General features: G+C 38.4%; 1 protein-coding gene and 1 non-coding gene across 4 annotated transcripts; both read right to left on the reverse strand.

Annotated features, from left to right (window-relative positions):
• Positions 1-1,248: 1,248 nt before the first annotated feature.
• LOC122076571 (polypyrimidine tract-binding protein homolog 1-like) lies at positions 1,249-18,712 on the reverse strand. Of its 3 annotated transcripts, none has more exons than XM_042641946.1 (10): positions 18,366-18,711; positions 7,890-8,099; positions 7,021-7,083; positions 6,849-6,922; positions 6,667-6,762; positions 5,331-5,388; positions 5,153-5,257; positions 4,988-5,069; positions 2,159-2,271; positions 1,249-1,927 (listed from the first exon to the last, which is right to left on the reverse strand). In XM_042641946.1, exons 1-10 carry the CDS (start codon positions 18,549-18,551, stop codon positions 1,481-1,483), a joined length of 1,434 nt encoding a protein of 477 aa, XP_042497880.1. In that variant the 5' UTR covers positions 18,552-18,711; the 3' UTR covers positions 1,249-1,480. The 3 variants fall into 3 exon arrangements, with proteins under 3 accessions (XP_042497880.1, XP_042497881.1, XP_042497882.1); XM_042641947.1 differs by having other exon boundaries at positions 1,785-1,927; positions 2,206-2,271; positions 18,366-18,712; XM_042641948.1 differs by lacking the exon at positions 1,249-1,927 and adding an exon at positions 1,939-2,114 and having other exon boundaries at positions 2,206-2,271; positions 18,366-18,712.
• LOC122077645 lies at positions 4,159-4,262 on the reverse strand. The gene has a single exon (XR_006139891.1). It is a non-coding gene; the product is annotated as a small nucleolar RNA U19 (small nucleolar RNA).
• Positions 18,713-20,629: the final 1,917 nt, after the last annotated feature.

Below are 20,629 nucleotides of genomic sequence, written 5' to 3' on the forward strand. Positions count from 1 at the left end.
ACGTCATGTTCAACCATCACGAATTCACTGGCGAGATGGAACCTAATTCCATGATGGTGGCTCCAACTTCATTAACTCTCCAGTTCACAATTGCACTCAAGTCATCACTTTCTTTCTTAACTATTAAAGGCTCCATCAAGTTACAGGTAGAGAATTCTATTAAAAAGTTTAAATAACAAAAAGAAAAAAGCGACGACTAAGTTGGCAGCTACAGTGTAACAGTGGCATTAGGCCATTAATAACAAGTTCTTTTGCAATATGTGGTGTGCAATACTTGGATTTGCAATTGCAATTTACCAATCAGCATCAGAAGTGGAACTTCATGAAGACTACACAACCTTACAGATGGTTCAGGAAAGGAAGATTGAAGATATGTTTATTGTTACAGATAGTTTGGAACTAATTAACCTTCTTAAAGTTTAATGACCATTATAGCTGGACAAGGAGATGATTTAGGGCCCGTTTGATAACGTTTCAAGAAACGCGTTTCTGCCGTTTCTGTTTCCAGAAACAACAGAAACGGAGCAAAAAGCGTTTGATAAAACTGTTTCGTTTCACTTATTTTTAGAAATAGAAATATAAATTTTTACTTATTTATGGTTCAAGAAACCACCTAGGCAAAACAAGTTCAACTTGTTTCGCCGTTTCTGGAAACGACTTGTGGCAATTCTTTCACTGGTTACCATCAACCTCTAAAAACATGACTTATCAAACACCTTCAATTTCGTTTCTGTTTCTAAAAACGAAAATTTATGTTTCTGCCGTTTCTTGAAACAGAAACGACAGAAACGTTATCAAACGGACCCTTAATCTGTAAGGGGTAGGGGCAGGACACATGGCCATAAATACACTGGTTTTTTGGGTTTCATAGGGGAGGAAGGCATCATTTCGCTGCCCTCTGTCTGTGCACAGGGGCCATATGACCAAGGAGCATTCATTTCTCCAATAGATAAACTTCTATTCGAGTTGATTAGATGATGTTCCCGATTCCAACAATGTTGAATAAATGAATGATCTGCTTGCTTGCTCTGGTGTGCTAAGGTTCTTACAAGAGCCCTCAGTAAACGCATGTGTAGAAACTACAAACCACTCAAAATTCAAAACTCTACGCCTGGGGTGGTCCATACTCTGGTCAGACTCACATACTTACCGGACTTGAAAATATCAGCAAAACTTCTTGGTGATCATAAGCAAACCAAATGAATAATTTGAAAAAAAAAAAAAAGACTTTAACACTGAACTAACATCAAACAAAAAGCGTACAAAATTGACGCAATTGACATTAAATATGATTGAAATGTAAACACAATATTTTCCTCGGAAAAGTTGGAGGAAGATGCAACTCAAATCAGAAGGCTACGAAGATGTTCCAAGACCAAATCCCTTCTGAATTAAAATTGGGTACAGACCTTCATTATGTATTTGAATTCCACTTTTGGAGGACAGCAGGCACAAGAGAAAAAGCATCAGCAATGCAATCTTATTGGCCATAATATGGAGGCTGTCCTGTGAGTGGTGCACCACCAGGCCACACATTTGGCTGACCATATTGGGGCAATCTCTGAGAAGACGCACCAGCAGCCACCTGCGGAGGCTGCTGGTGAGATGAGCCTGGTGCAGTTCCCATAGGATGACTTCCTGCAGGAGCATACTGAGGAAATGCACCAGGTGGGTATGTTTGACCAGGAAATGCATTCGGAACTGACACAAAAGTTTGTCTGCCAGCTTGCATGTTAGGATCCCATGATGCTACTTGTCCATCTGATGCAGAAGCTTGTGCGCCCACACCATATTCATTCCCAGGATACACTGGTGCTCCCTGTGGACTTTGCCACCCACCTGCTGCAGTAGGAATAGCAGCAGCTTGTTGCATTGGCAGCAATCCTGCATCAGGGATTGTATAATCCCTACTTCTGTCATTGTGAGCCTACAAGAACATACATAAAACAATTGATAAAGCTCAATAAAAGGAATTCCTACAATAAATAAATAAATATACTTAAGAGAAGCAAAGTGTCAAGAAGCATACATTGATGGACCAACTCTTTGGTTTATTTTTTCTGACCAATAATGGACCACTGTTTTCTTGTAAAGCAGTTATAGAACTTTTTCCTCTTTTTTTGGGTCACATATTTAAACAAAAAACTTATATTAATACCTTTACATTGAGATCAGTATGACGAGAGTATGACAGATGAAGCTTACAATAGCCACCATCATAGATGCAATGTCCTTCCAAAGCTTCTTTTGCAACAGCAGCCGTTGTGATATCTGAAAATAATATATTTGAAACAAGTTAGCCTTTCCGAGCAGCTTAATAAATGGCTGGATCACCTATAAGGCTATAACCCAATGGTTTCAAGGACGGGCCAATACCAAACAGGATCACTCGATCCAGGTCCAGATCAGCATAAGATGGGACCGGTCTTATCTATCGGAGAGGGAGGGAGGGATGGTGAAAAAGGAGCTCAGAATAATAAAGGAGATGTCAGGTCCTGCAGTAAAGAAGCCCAAAACAACGGTTTTGACGGCTTTTCGGGCTGTTACGAAAAAGATTCCAAATTTTATAATTCTATTGGCTACATTCTTTTAAACCCAGAAGCCGGATTCTGAGAAGCCACCCAGAAGGGTGGAGCTCGCTGATATGGGTAATCTACCGTGAAAACTGTAAACCATTTCTTCAAGAAACCTCGAGAAACCAATAGGTTACAATTAAGTCATAAGGGTGCAATCTGTTAGTAAGAAACAGCTAGACCATGAATGAATGTCTGCAAGAATATCAAAAGAGCAAGCAAAGAATAAAGAATATTCTAAGAACAAAAAAGAGATGACTAAGATATGTAGCAGGGTTGCTTGTTCGGTTCCATGAATACACAGATCCACAAGACATACCAACTTTAGTTCTGCACATTGTTCACAATTTTGGATTGAATTTTAAAGACTCATAGCATTGCCACACAATTCAGCCTCACCAATGACTAATAACTTATTCACTTTAAAAACTACAGATCACCACACTGTACCAGACCAAACCATGTAATTCACTTTAAGCTAAATACTACACAAGTCTCTTTCTTCCCCCCACCCCAAAAAAAAAATCCACCCTTACTGAGATTTTTTTCCCCTGAGATCTAAATGACCAACACATCAGTTACATTAATACATACTTTTAAGGAAAACGTAAAGTTGTGGTCAATATCAACCTAAACCCCACCTTTACTTATATTTCTAAATTCCTATCAATAGTGAGGTAGACACAAAATCAAATTTTCCATGGTTAATGGGTAGGACTTTGGAAGTGAGTGGGGTGGGGAACAAGTTGAGTGCCACATATCCAAACACTCATATTTTGGGGTAGTTTGTGAGAAACAAGTACAAGTTTCCCACAATGACCAATAACTTATTCACTTTAAAAACTACAGATCACCACATTGTACCAGACCAAACCATGTAATTCACCATAAGCTAAATACTACACAAGTCTCTTCCTTTCCCCCCACCCCAAAAAAAAAATCCACCCTTACTGAGATTTTTTTTCCCCTGAGATCTAAATGACCAACACATCAGTTACATTAATACATACTTTTAAGGAAAATGTAAAGTTGTGGTCAATATCAACCTAAACCCCACCTTTACTTATATTTCTAAATTCCTATCAATAGTGAGGTGGACACAAAATCAATTTTTCCATGGTTAGTGGGTAGGACTTTGGAAGTGAGTGGGGTGGGGAACAAGTTGAGTGCCACATATCCAAACACTCATATTTTGGGGTAGTTTGTGAGAAACAAGTACAAGTTTCCCACCCCTTTTTACCTCTTTCACTTTTCTCCGTCAAACAAACAGAGCCTAAGAGTATTTCCAAAGGACGAAAATTCATATTATAATTTTTTTTAATGAAAAACTAAATTAGTCCAGCATGAGGAATATCCAAAGGTCATCTAAGAAGGAATCATGGAGGATATCGTTCCTCACCATCAGACAAATTCAGGACAAAGCTGTATAGAGCTGTCCAGCAAACCACACACCCCTCTCTTATTGTGTGCTTCTCTCTGAAGCGAAGCTTGTAATATGTCTCACGATCTCACCTTCACCTCCAGTCATTTGATAGGCAATCACACCTACCATCTATCACAGGTTTTTAACAATAAGAATAAGACATCATGTCCAAGGCTGCTTGGAGGACAGCAGATGGGAGTATCCAAGAAGTCCCCTCAAAAGGCCTCAAAAGATCCATTACTCTCTGCCCCCTAACTAAGCCATATGACATATGCTGTGCTCATATGGCTACTCAGGAGGCAACAAAGATATCCAAATACAAATAAGGTTCTGCAAGAAAGAAAGGAACAGAAAGAAGAGGAAAAAAATCAGAAAGGGAGGAAGAAGTTCGACTTAACCACTCACGGAAAGTTAGGGTTCCATTTAAGAAGGAAGAGGCAAAGGTCATTATTGCAATTTGCAGATCTTTAAAACATTTTTTAATATCAAACATATAGCACATATGTATATTACTTGCCATGTAAGTAGGGTGCCTCACACAATCCCACCATCTAACCTGAGACAGAACTTTCTCATGCTTCAACCAGTTGCTTCGAGATTCTACTCAATGGATCTTAAGCCCAATTTCTGGTGGCAACTTATTGGAGAATTCAAAGGATATCCATCCCACTAAAATCAATCCCTACAGTAATAATGAGCATTGACAAGCAATGAACCCCATTAGCTGGCAAATGATCTCTGTTGGCTATGCTCTTCATCAAGTAATATATGTTCTTACAGCTGCTTCATAACCAAAAAGCGATTTGCTTCTACTTAAAGAGGATAGCAGGTCAGAAAAATATTTTTGAAAAATTTATCGACGAGAATTATCAACAGGTAAGAGTTTCATGCTGGGAGTAAATGCTGCTTAGCACTATGTGAACCGACAATAAGCTCAGATTGCAAAATAACACAAGGACAAGTTGCATTCAACATTGGTTAGCTACTCTACCAGGGTATTGAATTAGTGCTTGCATTCCACCATTCTTCTCAAAGATGGCTATTTTCTGGACAGTACCAAATGCTGAAAATACCTGAAATAGGAAAAACAACACTCATTAATAACAACAGTTAATAAGATCGTTTCTGCAAGAAGCAGATTAGGAGAGAACCATACTGTGTGAAGAACGTCAACTGTGACGGCATATTGCATATTTTCGATTGATGCAAGCAGCACATTACTCTCAGGTTCCTTTTTCTTCCCATCTGGACCTAAAGTAGACTGAAGAAAACCATGTCTTAGTTTGCAACATGCGTAATCGGCTGTGCTGATGTGTAAATGGGAAAAGGCTCACCTGCATGGTTCCCTCAATGGCAGAAGGATTTACAGGAAGATAAGGATTTGTATAGTCCCTGCATGGTGAAGCAAACAAAATTCAGATGTGCTATGACATGCAATAAAGAACCATTGTAGCCACAACAACAAAGCACAAGCAAGGAAAAAGGACAAAATGGAAGAAGCTGAAAACGTTTTGCAACAAAGCAACAAATGAGGTTGCAATTTACATAATTCAATATGAACTTTATCTCAAAATAAAACAACTCATTCATTCACATACAATCAGATTATTGTTTTAAGCCGAAAAAGGTCAAAGAAGCTTCGGAAATCAGCTCATATATGTATATGTGTATATATATATATATGTATACGTATATATATATGTGTGTGTGTGTGTGTGTGTGTGTATGTATATATATATATATATATATTGATTGTATGAAGGAATAAGAAAAAACTCTGCAGCTGTAGCTGTTGTCATCAAGATTCAGATATATATTTGCAAATCAATAATCTGAGGGTCACTGAAGCAAATGTGTCCAAAAAACGTCTCTCTCAATGCTAGCAGATTGAGCCCATATCAGGAATCCTAGCAGAGCAATTAAGCAAGGGAAGATAAATTTGATGATCCTGCAGTAAAGAACTACATAGGTTGCATTTCCAGTATACACTCTAGGAGCCTAATAATGTCTCTTCCTTCCATTGATCTGTGTAAAGGTAGCTAATGTTTAAGTAATAGAAATGCAATCTGCTGGTTTTGAAAACCACAGCCAACTTGGCGGCAATTTTTTGCTGTCAAATGGTCAATATTTACCATGGTTTAACTTGACAGACAGATGTTCCAAACTATAAATCCTGAATTCAGAGGCCCTCTACAGAATGTGATTCTGGAAGGCCACAACAGAGAACAGTCAAAAGAAAACTGTTCAAGATTAGAAAGATTGAAAAAGGGTTATAAGCTTTTTGAATAAAATGACAATGTGAATGACAGCCCAAGATGATTGAGTAGCATCTCCAATTAAAAAAAAAAAGATTCTTCGCTTAATCCAAAACATTTGAAAGAAAGAAAAAATTAGAAAGGAACGACAGCGAAGATATACTACAGCATCACGGCAAAGATATCAAACCCTTGTATCACACTATGCGATGAAGAAAACAACTAAGAAAAATTAAAAGACAAATCTATATTTTGGCCAGCAGGCTTCACTAACCGCTAGATAACAAGGCAGTCATATAAATTAGCAGCAGTTTAATTTCCAAAATCAAGAATTATGCATCTATCCATGAAAAGGAGACCCAGGAAATGCATATAGCAAGTAAACTAACGTGGCAACCTGATAATCCCCAAATACCTGCTACGATGAGACTGAAACTTGATATTCAAATCAGTATGAGCAGAAAATGAGATACGCAAGTGACATGATCCAACATGCTCCGGAAGCAAGTATCTGTAATATAGTTGTATAACCACATATTAGACAGGACCATAAATATTGTGGCAGCAACAGTAAGATAATTGTCTGATATAGCTTGCCTGGGTATACTTCTTCCATCCAATGCACTACATGCGGAAGATGCGGTCTCAGCATCACTGAACTGAATTAATGCCTGCCAATAATGTGCTGTCCCATTGAGGAAAGACTAAAAATGGAAAACAAAATTCACACAAATGTTTTGCATAAGGTTAAGATAACAAGATACATAACCTGAAACCCAGCAGCTTTCTCAAAAGTTGCTATTTTGTGCACAAATCCAAAAGCAGAAAACACCTGAAACGCTGGTTAAGTGAGGCAGCTTCCAATAAAAAAATCAAAGAATACAATTCCAACCATTCCAGACCAAATCAATGGGTTGCAATAGGAAATAGTTACATATATAAATTAATGCAGAAGACACTTGTTGCTAAAAGAATTTCAATATCTCTAGAAGGGTGAAAGGAAAGTATGACCATACTTTAAAACTGTCTAAACAAATTAAATTAAATGGGAAGAAACATCACCGCGAGTGACGCATTAATGTTCCATAGAGAACTGCACATAATTTATTCAGGATGCCATTCGTTAGATCTTTGATAGAATGTTTAACCAAAAGTTTTCATTAATGGAACCTAAACTATTATAAGAAGTGAGCAATTATGTAGCTCTGAGTATGAACAAGCAGGGGCATTGTCAGGTTGATGTCTCGTACAATAGGAATTAAGCATAACACATCGAGAGCAGTTAGAAGGAATACCATCAATATGATACTACGTGGAAATTCTTAGAACAGAACGGTCAAAAGAAAGAGATAAGCAAAACACACGTGGTATTTCTCCCAATGCAGTACGCTGACAACGAGGTTTTCTCCGAGTTAACATGGACCTGCTGATCCATGCAGAGTATGTCAACTGAAAGTCAAAATATTAAGTAATGTTTAAAACCACCACTGACTTACAAAAAGTAACAGATTAGAAAGTTCTCTGATGTACTTCATCCTTTTTTACACTTGTTTCAACCAGACAAAGAAGTGCTCACCACAGTTAATGCGATCAGAAGTAACCAAGAATATGTTGACAATTAAGTCAGCAAAAACTTACCAAGTGAATAACATCTATACTGACATCACCAGCTTCCACACCCTCAATTGTAACCAGTAACACATTCCCACTAACATCTCCAGGGCTCTTGTTATTGACAATTTCTTGCCTATTTGAATATTGAATGTACACAGTCTTACCACGAACCTGTGCAGGTTCAGATGAACTAGCATAATATGAAACCATTGAGATAGCTTGATTCAAGTCCGCCTGCGAAAGAATAAAGTGGTTCCTGTCATGGTACAGCTTCCCTTTGCAAAACATACCCAAAATGAATAATACAATCTTTGATTCCAAAGTGAGCAGTACCAAATGTAATCAATTTCCTCCACCCATACAACAGGTGAAACATGGGTCCAACAAAGTAACTCTCCATTTAGCACAATAAAAGCAGCAAAATTAAAAGTCAAGAGCAACAAGAGAGAGCCGCACACCTAGATTCTGCATTTTGGTTTGAAGTTAGAAGATATTGAATAGCAGATTGAATTTAGAAGATATTGAGGAGCAGATTGGAGTTATTTGTTAGAGAATTGGGTTGCATGGTTGGCCATTGGTCCTTCAAGGCAATATCCATCTGGAACTCATAAGTTGAACATGTAAGAATAGGTGTTGTTTTCTTTTGAGTGAAACGCTAGCGCTACGCCTGTCTTGGGCATGCGACCCAACACTTGATACGTTCAGAATCCTACCCAACAGGCAGAGCCTTAAAGGGTCAAAACCAGCAGTAAAGAGAAATCTAGGGCTCAGATCAGCCCCAAACTCCAGTAAGTTCAGGTAGCCAACAGACGTCCAATCCCTCAAAGTTTATCAATGACTCAACAGTTAGATACGCTGATGTTGATAGATGAATAAAAGAATAATTAAATTTTCAGAAATACTAACTTTACCAAAACTCCAGATCTGTAGAGCAGAACAACTACCCTGGTCGACCTTCTAATGCAGGAGCTCTTCCATGGATGGACCTGAACCTGATTGGGAACCCAGACCATGAACCAGTCCAAATTTGAGTCTTTGGTCTAGTAGAATACTAATAGTTTATTTAATTACTAATTTAGATTTATCTTGTAATTTTTCAATTAGGCTACAGTTTTATCCCGATTTTAATTTTAGAGATTGATTCCACACGGGCTGGGTTAGATAATGATGAGATTTTATTTCTATTTTAGTTTGAGACTTCAATTAGGAAACTTTTAATTTCGTTTTTATAAATATGCTTGTAACCCAATTCATTAAGCTGACTGAAGAATATGAATTGAATATTGAATTGTGAGAGCTTGGGTGGCATGTGTGTGAGCTTCCTTCTCTCTCCCGCTATTATTCCCTCCCTGTTATTATTCTTGCAACTTGCTGCTACTAGAGGTAAGACAAAACCCAACAGAAGAATCCACCAATTTGAAATCCCTCGCTGGTTTGGTCTGAAATTTGGATCATAAAATACCCCTTCCCTTCCCCATTCGGATTCCTATTGTGAGGAATAACCAGAAATCAGATCTGATTCTGAGACTCTTCCACCAGATCTGCTGCAGCCATTTGCTGTTGGAAACATATCACTTATTTGGGTATGAAATTAGAGGGTTCTGGGTTGTGTTTCTTCACCTTCATTCTCAGGTTGATCGGATTCCTCTAGAGCATAGTACAAGATCTCGGTGAGATCTCAGAAATTTCTCGTTTCAGGAGATATCAAGGCAAGACAGCCTATAATACACAAAAAAATTAAAAAACCTTGTAAGAGATTTTGGTTTAGGGTACATCTCAGCCCAATTTCGACCCAGTCTTGGTGATCTCACAAATCTCACCCCGGTTTGAAGAAAAGTCCCCCAAATTTGGATTTTGGCACAACTTTTTTGCCAAATCACTCTCAAAGGAGCTTGGAGCAAGCGGATTCACGGCTCAACGTCAACATTTGGAGTAGCTTTTCTACACAAGAACATTTGAAGGTAACAATTTTTTCTCAAAAACCTTTTTTATTTTTTGAAAACAATATGATGAATACTTGGGGCCCGTTTGATAACGTTTCAAGAAACGCGTTTCTGCCATTTCTGTTTCCAGAAACAGCAGAAACAGAGTAAAAAGCGTTTGATAAAATTGTTCCGTTTCACTTATTTTCAGAAATAGAAATAGAAATTTTTACTTATTTATGATTCAAGAAACGACCCAGGCGAAACAAGTTCAACTTGTTTCGCCGTTTTTAGAAACGACTTGTGGCCATTCTTTCATTGGTTACTATCGACTTCTAAAAACATGACTTATCAAACACCTTCAATTCCGTTTCTATTTCTAGAAACGGAAATTTATGTTTACGGCAGAAACGTTATCAAACGGGCCCTTGGTTGTTGATAGTATGGCATTACTTCAACCTTACTATGACATGACCAGCATTTGCAATTCAATCGAAGGAAAACTTGATTCAACATCAGCAACAATATGGTGGTTATAATGATCTAGCCCGACACTCGTTTCAGTACTTAGGAGTCTAGGACTCTAGGATGGGCATCATAAGGTAAGTCATCCACTTGTTATAAGTGACTCTTTCTCACAACTACTAGCCAACCATGTATGATGCCGGATTTATTAAATGGTTCATAGTATGATCTAAAACATGCAATTAATTTAATTACACAAAATCTAATTAATTAACTAACCTAATATTAAACCAATTTAGGAAGAAAAATTACCCGAGTGATCTGGCTTTAATCAAGAATTAAGGGGGAGATAACCCTTAAGCTTCAAGCCCAAATTCGAATCAAACCTGACCAGACCAAGGACCAATCTCCCAGCACAGCAAAAGATTAGCACATTGAAATGTTTAGACTTGGAGAAAATTTAGTTTTAAGGAGAAAATGAGCCAAAACCTTAATGTGGTCATCATTTCTTCCAATTTTTTCTCTTTTTGGGAATAGGGAAAGGTTTGTATTTATAACCTTGGAAATAGGGACAATCCTCTCTTGTTGTCAATATGAGACTAAAAAATTTGAGGTTTGTCCAAAAAGAAGTGTTTTAGGACAAGGGATGATGGGCGCCACATAACACTCCTAGATTGCTTGAAATGGAATCTAAACTTTGATTTTTGGGTCAATTTCCGAAAGTAATATCTTTTAAACCGTCAGTAAGAATTTGAAATTTTATGTCATTAGAAAGCTCGTACTGATCACTATCCAATGATGTGAGATACGAGTGCGGTCTCGGCTGAGATGACTATGAACTTGGAGGGGGTCTAAAAATTCTCGCGCAACGGTGCTTAGCTGGGATCAACAACGATGCTCAGTTGTGATCCTACAGATTCTCGATAAATTGATGCATATAGTCCTCGTGTAGCAGTGCTCAGCTAGGATCAACAGCGATGCTCAATCGAGACAGCACTCGTGTCTCCCATCATTGGATAGTGCTCGGTACGAGCTTTCCAACGACATATTACACGTCAAATTCTGACGAACGGTTTGAAATATATGACCTTAAAAAATTGACACCAAAATCAAAGTTTAGATTCTATTTAAGCAATCTGGGAGTGCCATGTGGCGCTCATCATCGCCTATCCAAAAGCATCCCTTTTTGGATAAACCTCTATTTTTTTTGTCCCACCATGGAAACAAAATAGGATTGTCCCTATTTCCAAGGTTATAAATGCAACCATTCCCTCTACCTAAAAAGAGAAAAGCTAGGAGAAATGATGGCCACATTAAGGTTTGTGTGATCTCCTCTCCTTAAAACCAATTTTTCTCCAAGTCTAAACATTTCAATGTAATAATCCCCTTAATTCTTGATTAAAGGGAAATTACTTGGGTAATTTTTCCTCCTTAGATTAAATTAGTTTAATGTTAGGTTAGTTAATTAATTAGATTTTTTTAATTAAATTAATGTCATGTTAGATTAGTTAATTTGGCTTAGTTTAAGACTTTAAGTTAGTAGGTTCATTTTCATTAAGTGGTAATTTTTTTTCAGTTCAATTATGTTTATTTAATTAAGTTGTTTATTTACTTAATAGATAGATGAATGTAATCCATTAGATTAGGAATTTAGGATCCCTAATTTGAAACCCTAACCCTAATCTCTATCTCTCTTTCTCTTCTCCCCAAACCTAGTTGTCACTTTCCTCTTGGCTGAAGCCCACTACCCACCTTCTACTTCTTTCCTTCTTTTCTTTTCTTTTGGCCGAATCCACCATTCTCATCTTCTTCTCCACTCCCCTTCTTTTTCCCATCTTCTTCTCCATTAGAACACAACAGAACCACCTCCCAACTCCCTTCTCCTACCTCTTTACCTTGGCCGAACCACCACCACAACTCCTCTCATGGCTGAAACCCTTTCCATCACTCTCTTCTTCTCCCATTCCCCATGGCTGCAACCTCCCTTCTCCGATCAAGATCGAGCCATAGACCATGCCTTCTCATTTTGTTTGACTGAAACTCCTTCTCCCACCTTCATTTCCTCCTTATCTCTCTTCTCCTTAACCAAACCCAGCCACTGCCACCCTCTTCTCTCCCATGGCCGCAGCCCCTATTTCCCACAGACAAACCACAACAACTGCAACTCCTGAAATTCGTGTCACTCCCATTTTCTTTTCTTCTCTAACTCAACCCCATTGTTCCACCACCTCTCCTCCCTCCATTTTCTCTCGGGTCCGCTGGTAAAAGAAGATAAAGAAGAGGTCAAGAACAAAGGGAATCTGACTTGATATCCATTGATTCCAGTGTATACTCTTTATCACCGAAGATAGCCGCAGAACCACCATCTCCCATCTTCTCTTCTTCTATTTCATTTTATTTGTTTCATTAATTTGTTTGTTTAGTTTGTATACTCCCTAGTCCCTACCCCTTTTGATCCCATTTAGTTCTTTTTATTTTACTTGGTTCATCATGTCTCCCCTACCGAGGGTGTTTTTGCCGGAGTTGAACTCCAATAATCTTCCCTAGGTCCAGGCAGTCTTAGCTGTTCTGAATTGGGGGAGTGGCGGCGGCCATTCTCCCTGAAATTCTAAGTTCCATTTTGCCTAATGTGATTTCACCCTAGTACGGAGGGCTGAGATCCTTAGTTCTTTTAGACCAAATGGGGTTCAGCTTGGGGTTTTCATTTGTTTTACCTCCCAGCAGCAAGCGGACCAAGGGACGTAGTTTAGGGTGTTTAGTTTTAGTAGGGATGTGGTTGGCCCCTCAAACCGGCGTGTAGCATTAGGCGTGTATTTGGGATCCCGGTTCGATTTGTAATATTCCATATCATTTGGACCACCCATTTGTCCCTCTTTTAAAAAAAAAAGGTCCATCTAAAATTGGTGAACCTTTTTAATCCAAATTCAATAAAAATCAAGTTTAATAATGAATCATCAATCTGGGTTCCGCAGGCCCATTATTCAGCCCATGGTGTGCATATGTTGTTAGGTCTAATTTGGTATGGTTAGTTACTTAGTTTCTTTGCATATTTATACATAATACACATACATATTAGATTGTTAATTGTTAATTTACTTTGGGTATTTGAAGTTTCTTTAATATCATGGTATAATCTACTCACCTGTTTTAGTGTAAGTAAATATAGCATCATTTCCATTACCATTAGCATATCATCATAATACTTCGTATGTATATATATATATATATACAATACTTTATTTAGTACATTACATCATTCCATTTAGGGTGTCTTTTACATTAATACACTTACTACATTTCAGATACCACATATTAAATTGAATCATGCACCTCATTAATGAAATTAGGCTTCCTATAGCATTTTTAACCCAACATTTAGGCTAGTCTAGTGTAATTTTAATTAGATTAAATTACGGTTCAAAATGCATTCAATTAATTCTTAGGATTTAGCCTTAATCACTTAAATTAGATCAGTTAGGTTTTCCAAAACCTTCAATTGAAATAGCTAGATTAATGGAACTTTCACCATTCAACTCAACCTTTAGTCAACTTCTAAAACCTTTTACCAGCCGGGACAATAGGACATCATAAATTCATGCAATCAATTTTAAGTCTACGTTTTTATCGATTAGTTTAATCTAGAGTTCTTATTGCATTAATTAAATTGGCTAGGATCTTAATCTTTAATTAGTTTAATCAATTTAACTTAGCGTACTATAACCTAGGTTAGCATAACTTAGACACTTTGTTTAGGGTGGCATACATGTCATAACTTAAAAACCTAGTTTTAAGCTTTCAATGACCTAGATTTAGAACTAGTTAGTATGGTATAAACCAACAATGGTAAAACAAAAGGAGACCGGCCTTAAGGCCGGGCAGAATGGGTGCCTAACACCTTCCTAGTCTTTCATTTGACACTTGCCCATAATCCTTGTGCAACCAGTCTTATCCGTTTGAATCATTAGTCTCTCCCCCTTAACTATGAGAGACATTTATGGGTCCTCGACCCTTTCTAAGTGGCGACTCCCTTTTATTCATGTTGTGTATCCCCCTCTTGGCATTTGAGGACCAGGTACCTATCCATCATCTTAGGGTCCAACACTAGCGTGTGTCCACGCTATTTGCAATCCAATACATTCCCTCCTATACCGGGACGGGATATTGAGGTGAAGGTTCATTGTACCTACATTAGTCATAACCCAAATAGGAAAGTAGAAGACATAATCAAAAAAGGAAACTAACTAACTAAGCTAACTACCTTAAACCCGATAGGAAACTAACTGTTTGTATCAAATATAATCCCATTAATGGAGGTTATGGGTGAGTCAATGGTCAACCATACCCCTCCAACTGACACTCACTCAAACTCCAACACCAACCATTAGGCGTGAGTTGAGGCCAAGGCATTCATCTAACGCTCAAACTATAGCCCTCTTGAGGAATATTGTTGGGTGAAAAACCAGATGTTTCACCTGCCCCGCAAAAGGCAGATATTGGGAACTTCATCCTATAAAAGCATAATCAAAGGCTGACCACACGAGTAGATATTCTGAAGTTGGCAAACTTTTTACATGGGGAGAACTAGAAATAATGGAAGTAGTTTTGGCTGTTGTTATCCTAGGATGGGCTTTAGAAATGTAATAAAAGATAGGGCTTTCTTGCTTCAACATCTGAGGGAAATGCCCTAGGTACCAAAGTTAGCAGAAAAAGAGAGGGCAGCGTGTGGGTAAGGTAAGTATGGAAGGTGTGGTTCGGTTAATGTCACATTGACCCCCAGTTTGGATTGTTGCCTTGTTTCTAATTTCAATTCCTACTTGCAGTGCCAAATCCACAATTAAGCGTTTCCAAAAAAAAGCATTTAGGAAGAAGGTACGGATTTTAAAGAGTGTAGTAGTCCTTTCCCATGTCGCGTAATGCATATAGATCTAAACAGAGCAAGTGGATTCTTGTAAATTATGCACACAATTTGTTCTTTGATTGTACTAGAAAAGAGTTGGTGGTTGCACCAATCCAGGACAAGCTCCGCAAGAACCAGTTGAGGTGGTATGGCCATGTGCAACAGAGACCTATAGATGCCCCAGTAAAGAAAAGTGATCAGATTCACTTGGAGGGAGACAAAAAAGGTAGGGTAAGGCCTAAAATGACCATGAATAGAGTTTTGGGGAGGAAAGACATGAATATGATAAGGCTCAATTCTAGAATGACCATGGATAGAGTTCTGTGGAGGACAAGGACCTAGGTAGCCGACCCATGTACGGGATGCTCCTATGATGCATCTTTGATTACTGCCTTATCTTCTTCTCTTATCCCCCTTCTACTTCTCTTTTTCTTCTTCTTTTTTGCTTCTTTAAATTTCTTTTTTTCATATCAGATCCATTTATCCGACCCCATTTAGATGGGATAAGGTTATGTTTGTTGTTGTTGAATTGAAAATAAGATAGCATTCAATGATGTAAGGCTAGGTATGGAACATACCAAACTCAAGTTAGGATCACAATAAAACCCAAAAGTATTGGATTAATTGTTCAATATCCAACAAAATAAATTCCAGGTTCAGGTTATTGTTTGTAGCGCCAGATCCAAAGTCCAAATCTGCTCAAAGCCTTCGTCAAAGGCTAGCCTAGGATAGTACTTTATTGCCCCAAAATACCTCCCTAAGCTGATGATTAAACACGCCCCTAAATTAGATCTCCATTCTACTCAAAAGGCCCCTAAAACAGGGGAACCCTAGGACAATAAATCTGGATTTAATTGATAAATAAATTCATACAAACCAGGGGCTTGGGTCTGATCTGTTACTTATTGGTTGATCCTGACCAAGAAAGAAGGAAATATAGAAATGTTAAAAACTTATCTCAACAGAGAAGTTTGACCGAAACAGGACCTGTTAAGACTTAAGAGACGTCCACGAAAATAGGAGTTTTACTTCACTTGATCTCTCCCAACGTAACCAGCTTTGGCAGAAAAATACAGCTCAGCAATATAAATTATAAACACAAGAGGGACTCTTTAAGTGATAATAATAATAATAATAATAATAATAATAATAATATTACAACTGTGGATAGCACATAGGCACCAACGACTCAGACTTAAGATGAAGACGACAACAAGAAAAACTCCTCTTATAAGCAACCGCAAGATTTCGACCAATAAGGTTAAGTCCTCCTATCCATAACCTCAACATTTCTCTTCAATATCTTGGCCGGGGAACAACTCAAATAACAGGCAAAGTCTTCAAGGAGTATTCTAACAGCCTTCGGACCAGGCTAATGTCACTCAAAAGTAATATAATAAAAAATAAATAATAAAGGAGAGAGAGAGAGAGAAAGAGTAAGAGGAACCGATGGAAAGAGAGAAGGGGGGGAAAGAAGAAATATAAATAGGATTGAGCCCCCCACTCTCTCCCTCGGGCCTCTCACTCTCTCGTAGCATAGGCATCCCACCCCTCAACTGAATCTCTTAGCCGTCAGCAATGTTTTTAAAGACCAAACTCAATTTACTCAACTCAATGGTGGGGAGGGTCTTCTCCCTTCTTCTTATTAATAGGCAATTGAAAGTTTACAAAATAAGAAACCAGTCCATGCATGGACTTCTTGGAAACTAAGTAATTGATTAGAAAGGAAATAAAAAGAAAAAAAAAAAGGAACTCCTAACAATAGGAACTTACACCACATCAATTCATTCCGGACCATCCAAAGAGTGGACCCAAAAGACACCACCAAGATAAAGCATCAGCCTGGTTGGATGATTTAGCCAATCTTTTTTCAATGCAAATGAATCTCAGAAACCTAAAGGTTTTCTTTCTTCAATACAGATTTATATCACGGTGAAGAGCCATTCAAAAATCTAAGCAATTCCCTCAGGCAAGCTATCCAAGAGGGCTTCTAGATCTTCACTTCCACAAGGCAACTCACAACACAAAAGTCCCCATCGCAGATGGCACATGGATCGAGAAATATTTATCTCACGCAAAGTGTAGTTACCAGACTTAATGTCTTCTAGATATTCTCACGCAAGCTGGTCTTATGGGACTCCCACAAGATCTTCCAAAGAAACCTTTGCCAAAAGGAATAATTAGCGAAGAAAAACTCCTAGTTGGGCCTTACCAGATCTGATAAGAATCTGGGAAAATATCTCCTACCATGCTGCTGGTTGACCGTTTCAAAATATGGTGCTGGACTAGGTATACAATAGGAACTAACAAGCTGGAAAGTTGGACCAGCTGTGAACCAACTGTGGACTTGATCTACATCATTCAAATTTGATTGTGAAAGAGAAATAACTGCTTCTACACTCTCGGTACGTGCAAGGAGTAGTCGGCATATGAATAAATATGCCGCCAGTAAATCTGCCCATTTCAGCAAGTCATACTTTTTTTCCTTATTCGTTTAACAGTGTTGACCAAGTAATTCTACACAGCTATATTAAGGGTGGAAAGTTGAGGCATCCAGACAATATGCATGCGGTGACTCCGGTACTCCAAATTACATGTACAAGCTAGAAATCAAACACCATAGACCAACAAAGGAACTGTCTGGCCTTTCCTGAGCCGAAGAACAGCCTTACAAAACTGTGTTGTACAGGTAACCAATGTTTCCACACAAACAACAGTTATCCAAGAAAATACCAATTCATGCAACTGTACACAAGTTACAATCCTAATCCTGTGGCTTTCAGCACCCACCAGATTCCTTTACATTCCTATTCGAGTGTGATTAACTTGGGGGAATTTTTTGCATACATAATTGGGTCCTGGATGCCAGTTTGTATAATATTGCTCGTATCAGAACATTATGAGCCGTTCGCTTGGTTGGGAAAAAAATTAACACATTAAGGTAAATCGTATTTAACTTATTCAACCGCAATTAATACTGGATTGGATCGGTCATGGGGGATACAAACGAATCAATTGAATTGCTCCACTAAGGAAGCCCAACTCGAAGAAGTGGATTGTAATCTAAGACGGATCCTGATTCTATACTGTAAGCTATGTAGACAAGAATAAGCGATAGAACTAGCCAACAGATCAGTTTCAATCGTCATCAAACAAATAATGCGTTAAAAACGAAGATAGATAAAGCGAAAATTTTCTGCAATCACGGGTGCTTACGAATTCAACGAAGGCCTGGTTGCGATTGGCACCAACGTTACATTTGGTATTGACAATCTTCCCGAAGGGTTTGCAAAGTTCGACGAGCTCTTCTTCGGTGCACTCCCATGGAAGGTTACGAAGGTGCAGCACCTTCGACGGCGTCTGGGTGTACCGGAACTGAGGCTGGCCCGAAGAATAAGACATCTAGGCTTAGGGTTTCGGAATTAGGACGGCGATCGAAAGAGTCAGGGAGAGAAATAATCCTCAGATATTTTCAGGCTATGATTTTAGAGCTTTTAGGGTTTGGATGAGAGAGACGGCCGAACAGACGTTGTAGCATTTGTTCTTTATCCTTCTTTCCTTATTTCCTTTTCTACTATAAAAGCCCTTTGGTGCTTTGTTAGCGACAAAAAACTATTTTGAACCACACACAATTGTCTAATGACTTTCTGTGCTACGCCACTGTATCGATCCCCATTGATCCACCCTGGTAAAATTTAGCCAGCACAGCAAGATGTACACGTGGCATCATGAGAGTCTGGATTCCAACGACATCAGACGGTGAGGAAATCCGGACACCAGCGCCAACCTATAACACCTATATGGAGCATAAATAAAATTAGACACTACCAAAAAAAAAAAATTTGGCAAAGGGTTGGTAAAAGGCAGCGCGTCTTCTACAAACTTTTTTTTTCTTTTTTCTTTTTTTTCTTTCTTTTTTTTTTGGGGGGTAAACACATGGAAAATCTCAACACCGGAGGTCATTTTACCCTCCCATGTATATTGGCACAGTCGATCGATGCTGCCTTTTACAACTTTTGTAGCAAACCAATATATAAGCACATTTGATAGCCATTGTATTTTCATTGCCCTTTTTTTTTTTTAATGAAATGATAGGTGTTGAATAACAATGTTCACTATGGATTCAATAATAGAAAATAAATCAGAATCGGCATTTGATATGGATGGAAAAATCAATTCTTTTACCACACCGAGTAATTACGAAATGCAATTGTAAAAATTAAAGTATAATTCTCCAACTTTACGTCTTCCCAATATTTATCAAATCACCATTAACCATTACGATTTATATTGTACAATCTTATCAAAATCTAATATGCCTTGGACTTTGGGCTGACGAATTGTAATGCTCAGTGGAGTACATGTTCGAGGATTGTTCACTTGATCAACTCCTCTCAAGTGCATCAGTGCTTGGTTTGCACCAACTTCTATGCTTTCCAATTAGTGTGGCCTTGGGTCCCTATTGAGTCATTTGTGGGCTTGCACTTGAACTGTATGTGGGTTTACAATGTTACCTTACTTTAATTCCAAAATAAAAAATAATATTTGAATGATAATTATAATTCTACTTAGAAGAAAAAAAAAAAATACAAAGTTTGTTCACATGAAAAAAAATAACAAAAAAAACAACCCCACTATGGAGTAGGGGTGTCAACCGGTCGGGCCAGTTCGGTTTCGGTCGGGCTTAATCGGGCTTGAAGACCTTCAAAGGCTACATCGTGTCCGCCCATTTAACTACTCGGGCTTAGTTATTGAGGGCATGGTACACTTTATATTCGATCGGTCGGTCTCGGTCTATAATCGGGCTACCTTAATCGGGCTTTAATCAGGCCTTAACCGGGCTACGGACATGTTTAATGTTAAACGGGCTTTAACCGGTTTTTAAACGGGCCCTCTTTGAAATGTATTATTATATTCCGGCCCACTCATGCAAGCCCAAAAAAATGACAGTAAATCAATAAATGATACCAAATATAACCATTATTTAAAATGTGAACATGTCTTTACTTTTTAGTTTTTATTTTTTAATTTGGGGGGTAAAATAGGTATTTTACAATCATTAAAGGGTCGGGCCAAGTCGGTGCACAATAGGCCGGTCTCGGTCGGGCGTTATTCGGTCGAGCGCCCGACGGTCCAAGTAGCAAAACCGAGACCGACCATTTACGTTTAATAAATGGTCCGGGTCAGGCCGGTCTATAAACGATCGGTCCCGATCGGTTTAGTCGGGTCGGACCACTAATTGACACCCCTACTATGGAGAGTTGAGCCGTTGTGAGAGAGGAAATTGTGCGAAAAATGAAGAAATTAGAGAGGAACAAGAAAGTGTCGAGGTAACTCTTTTTTTGGGTGTTGTTGTTGGCATAGCAACTATCGGAATCTTGGCAATTGTTCCAACTTGGGTTGTTTCAATAGACAAAACATACAAAATATGTACCATCTATCTTGATTTTTGAGGGATATAGGGTTGGGTTTTCTTTTTT

Source organism: Macadamia integrifolia, chromosome 4 (genome assembly GCF_013358625.1).
Source record: "Macadamia integrifolia cultivar HAES 741 chromosome 4, SCU_Mint_v3, whole genome shotgun sequence".
In the NCBI taxonomy this organism is placed as follows: domain Eukaryota; kingdom Viridiplantae; phylum Streptophyta; class Magnoliopsida; order Proteales; family Proteaceae; genus Macadamia; species Macadamia integrifolia.

Bases quoted from the DNA above. Each gene is read 5' to 3' on its own strand.
- LOC122076571 (XM_042641946.1), bottom strand. From the start codon at position 18,551: ATGTCTTATTCTTCGGGCCAGCCTCAGTTCCGGTACACCCAGACGCCG. The intron at 7,084-7,889 runs GTAAGTTTTTGC...CCAGCGTTTCAG, and splicing joins GTATAGATGTTATTCACTTG to GTGTTTTCTGCTTTTGGATT. The intron at 2,272-4,987 runs GTAGAGTAGCTA...TATTATTTTCAG, and splicing joins AGCACTAATTCAATACCCTG to ATATCACAACGGCTGCTGTT.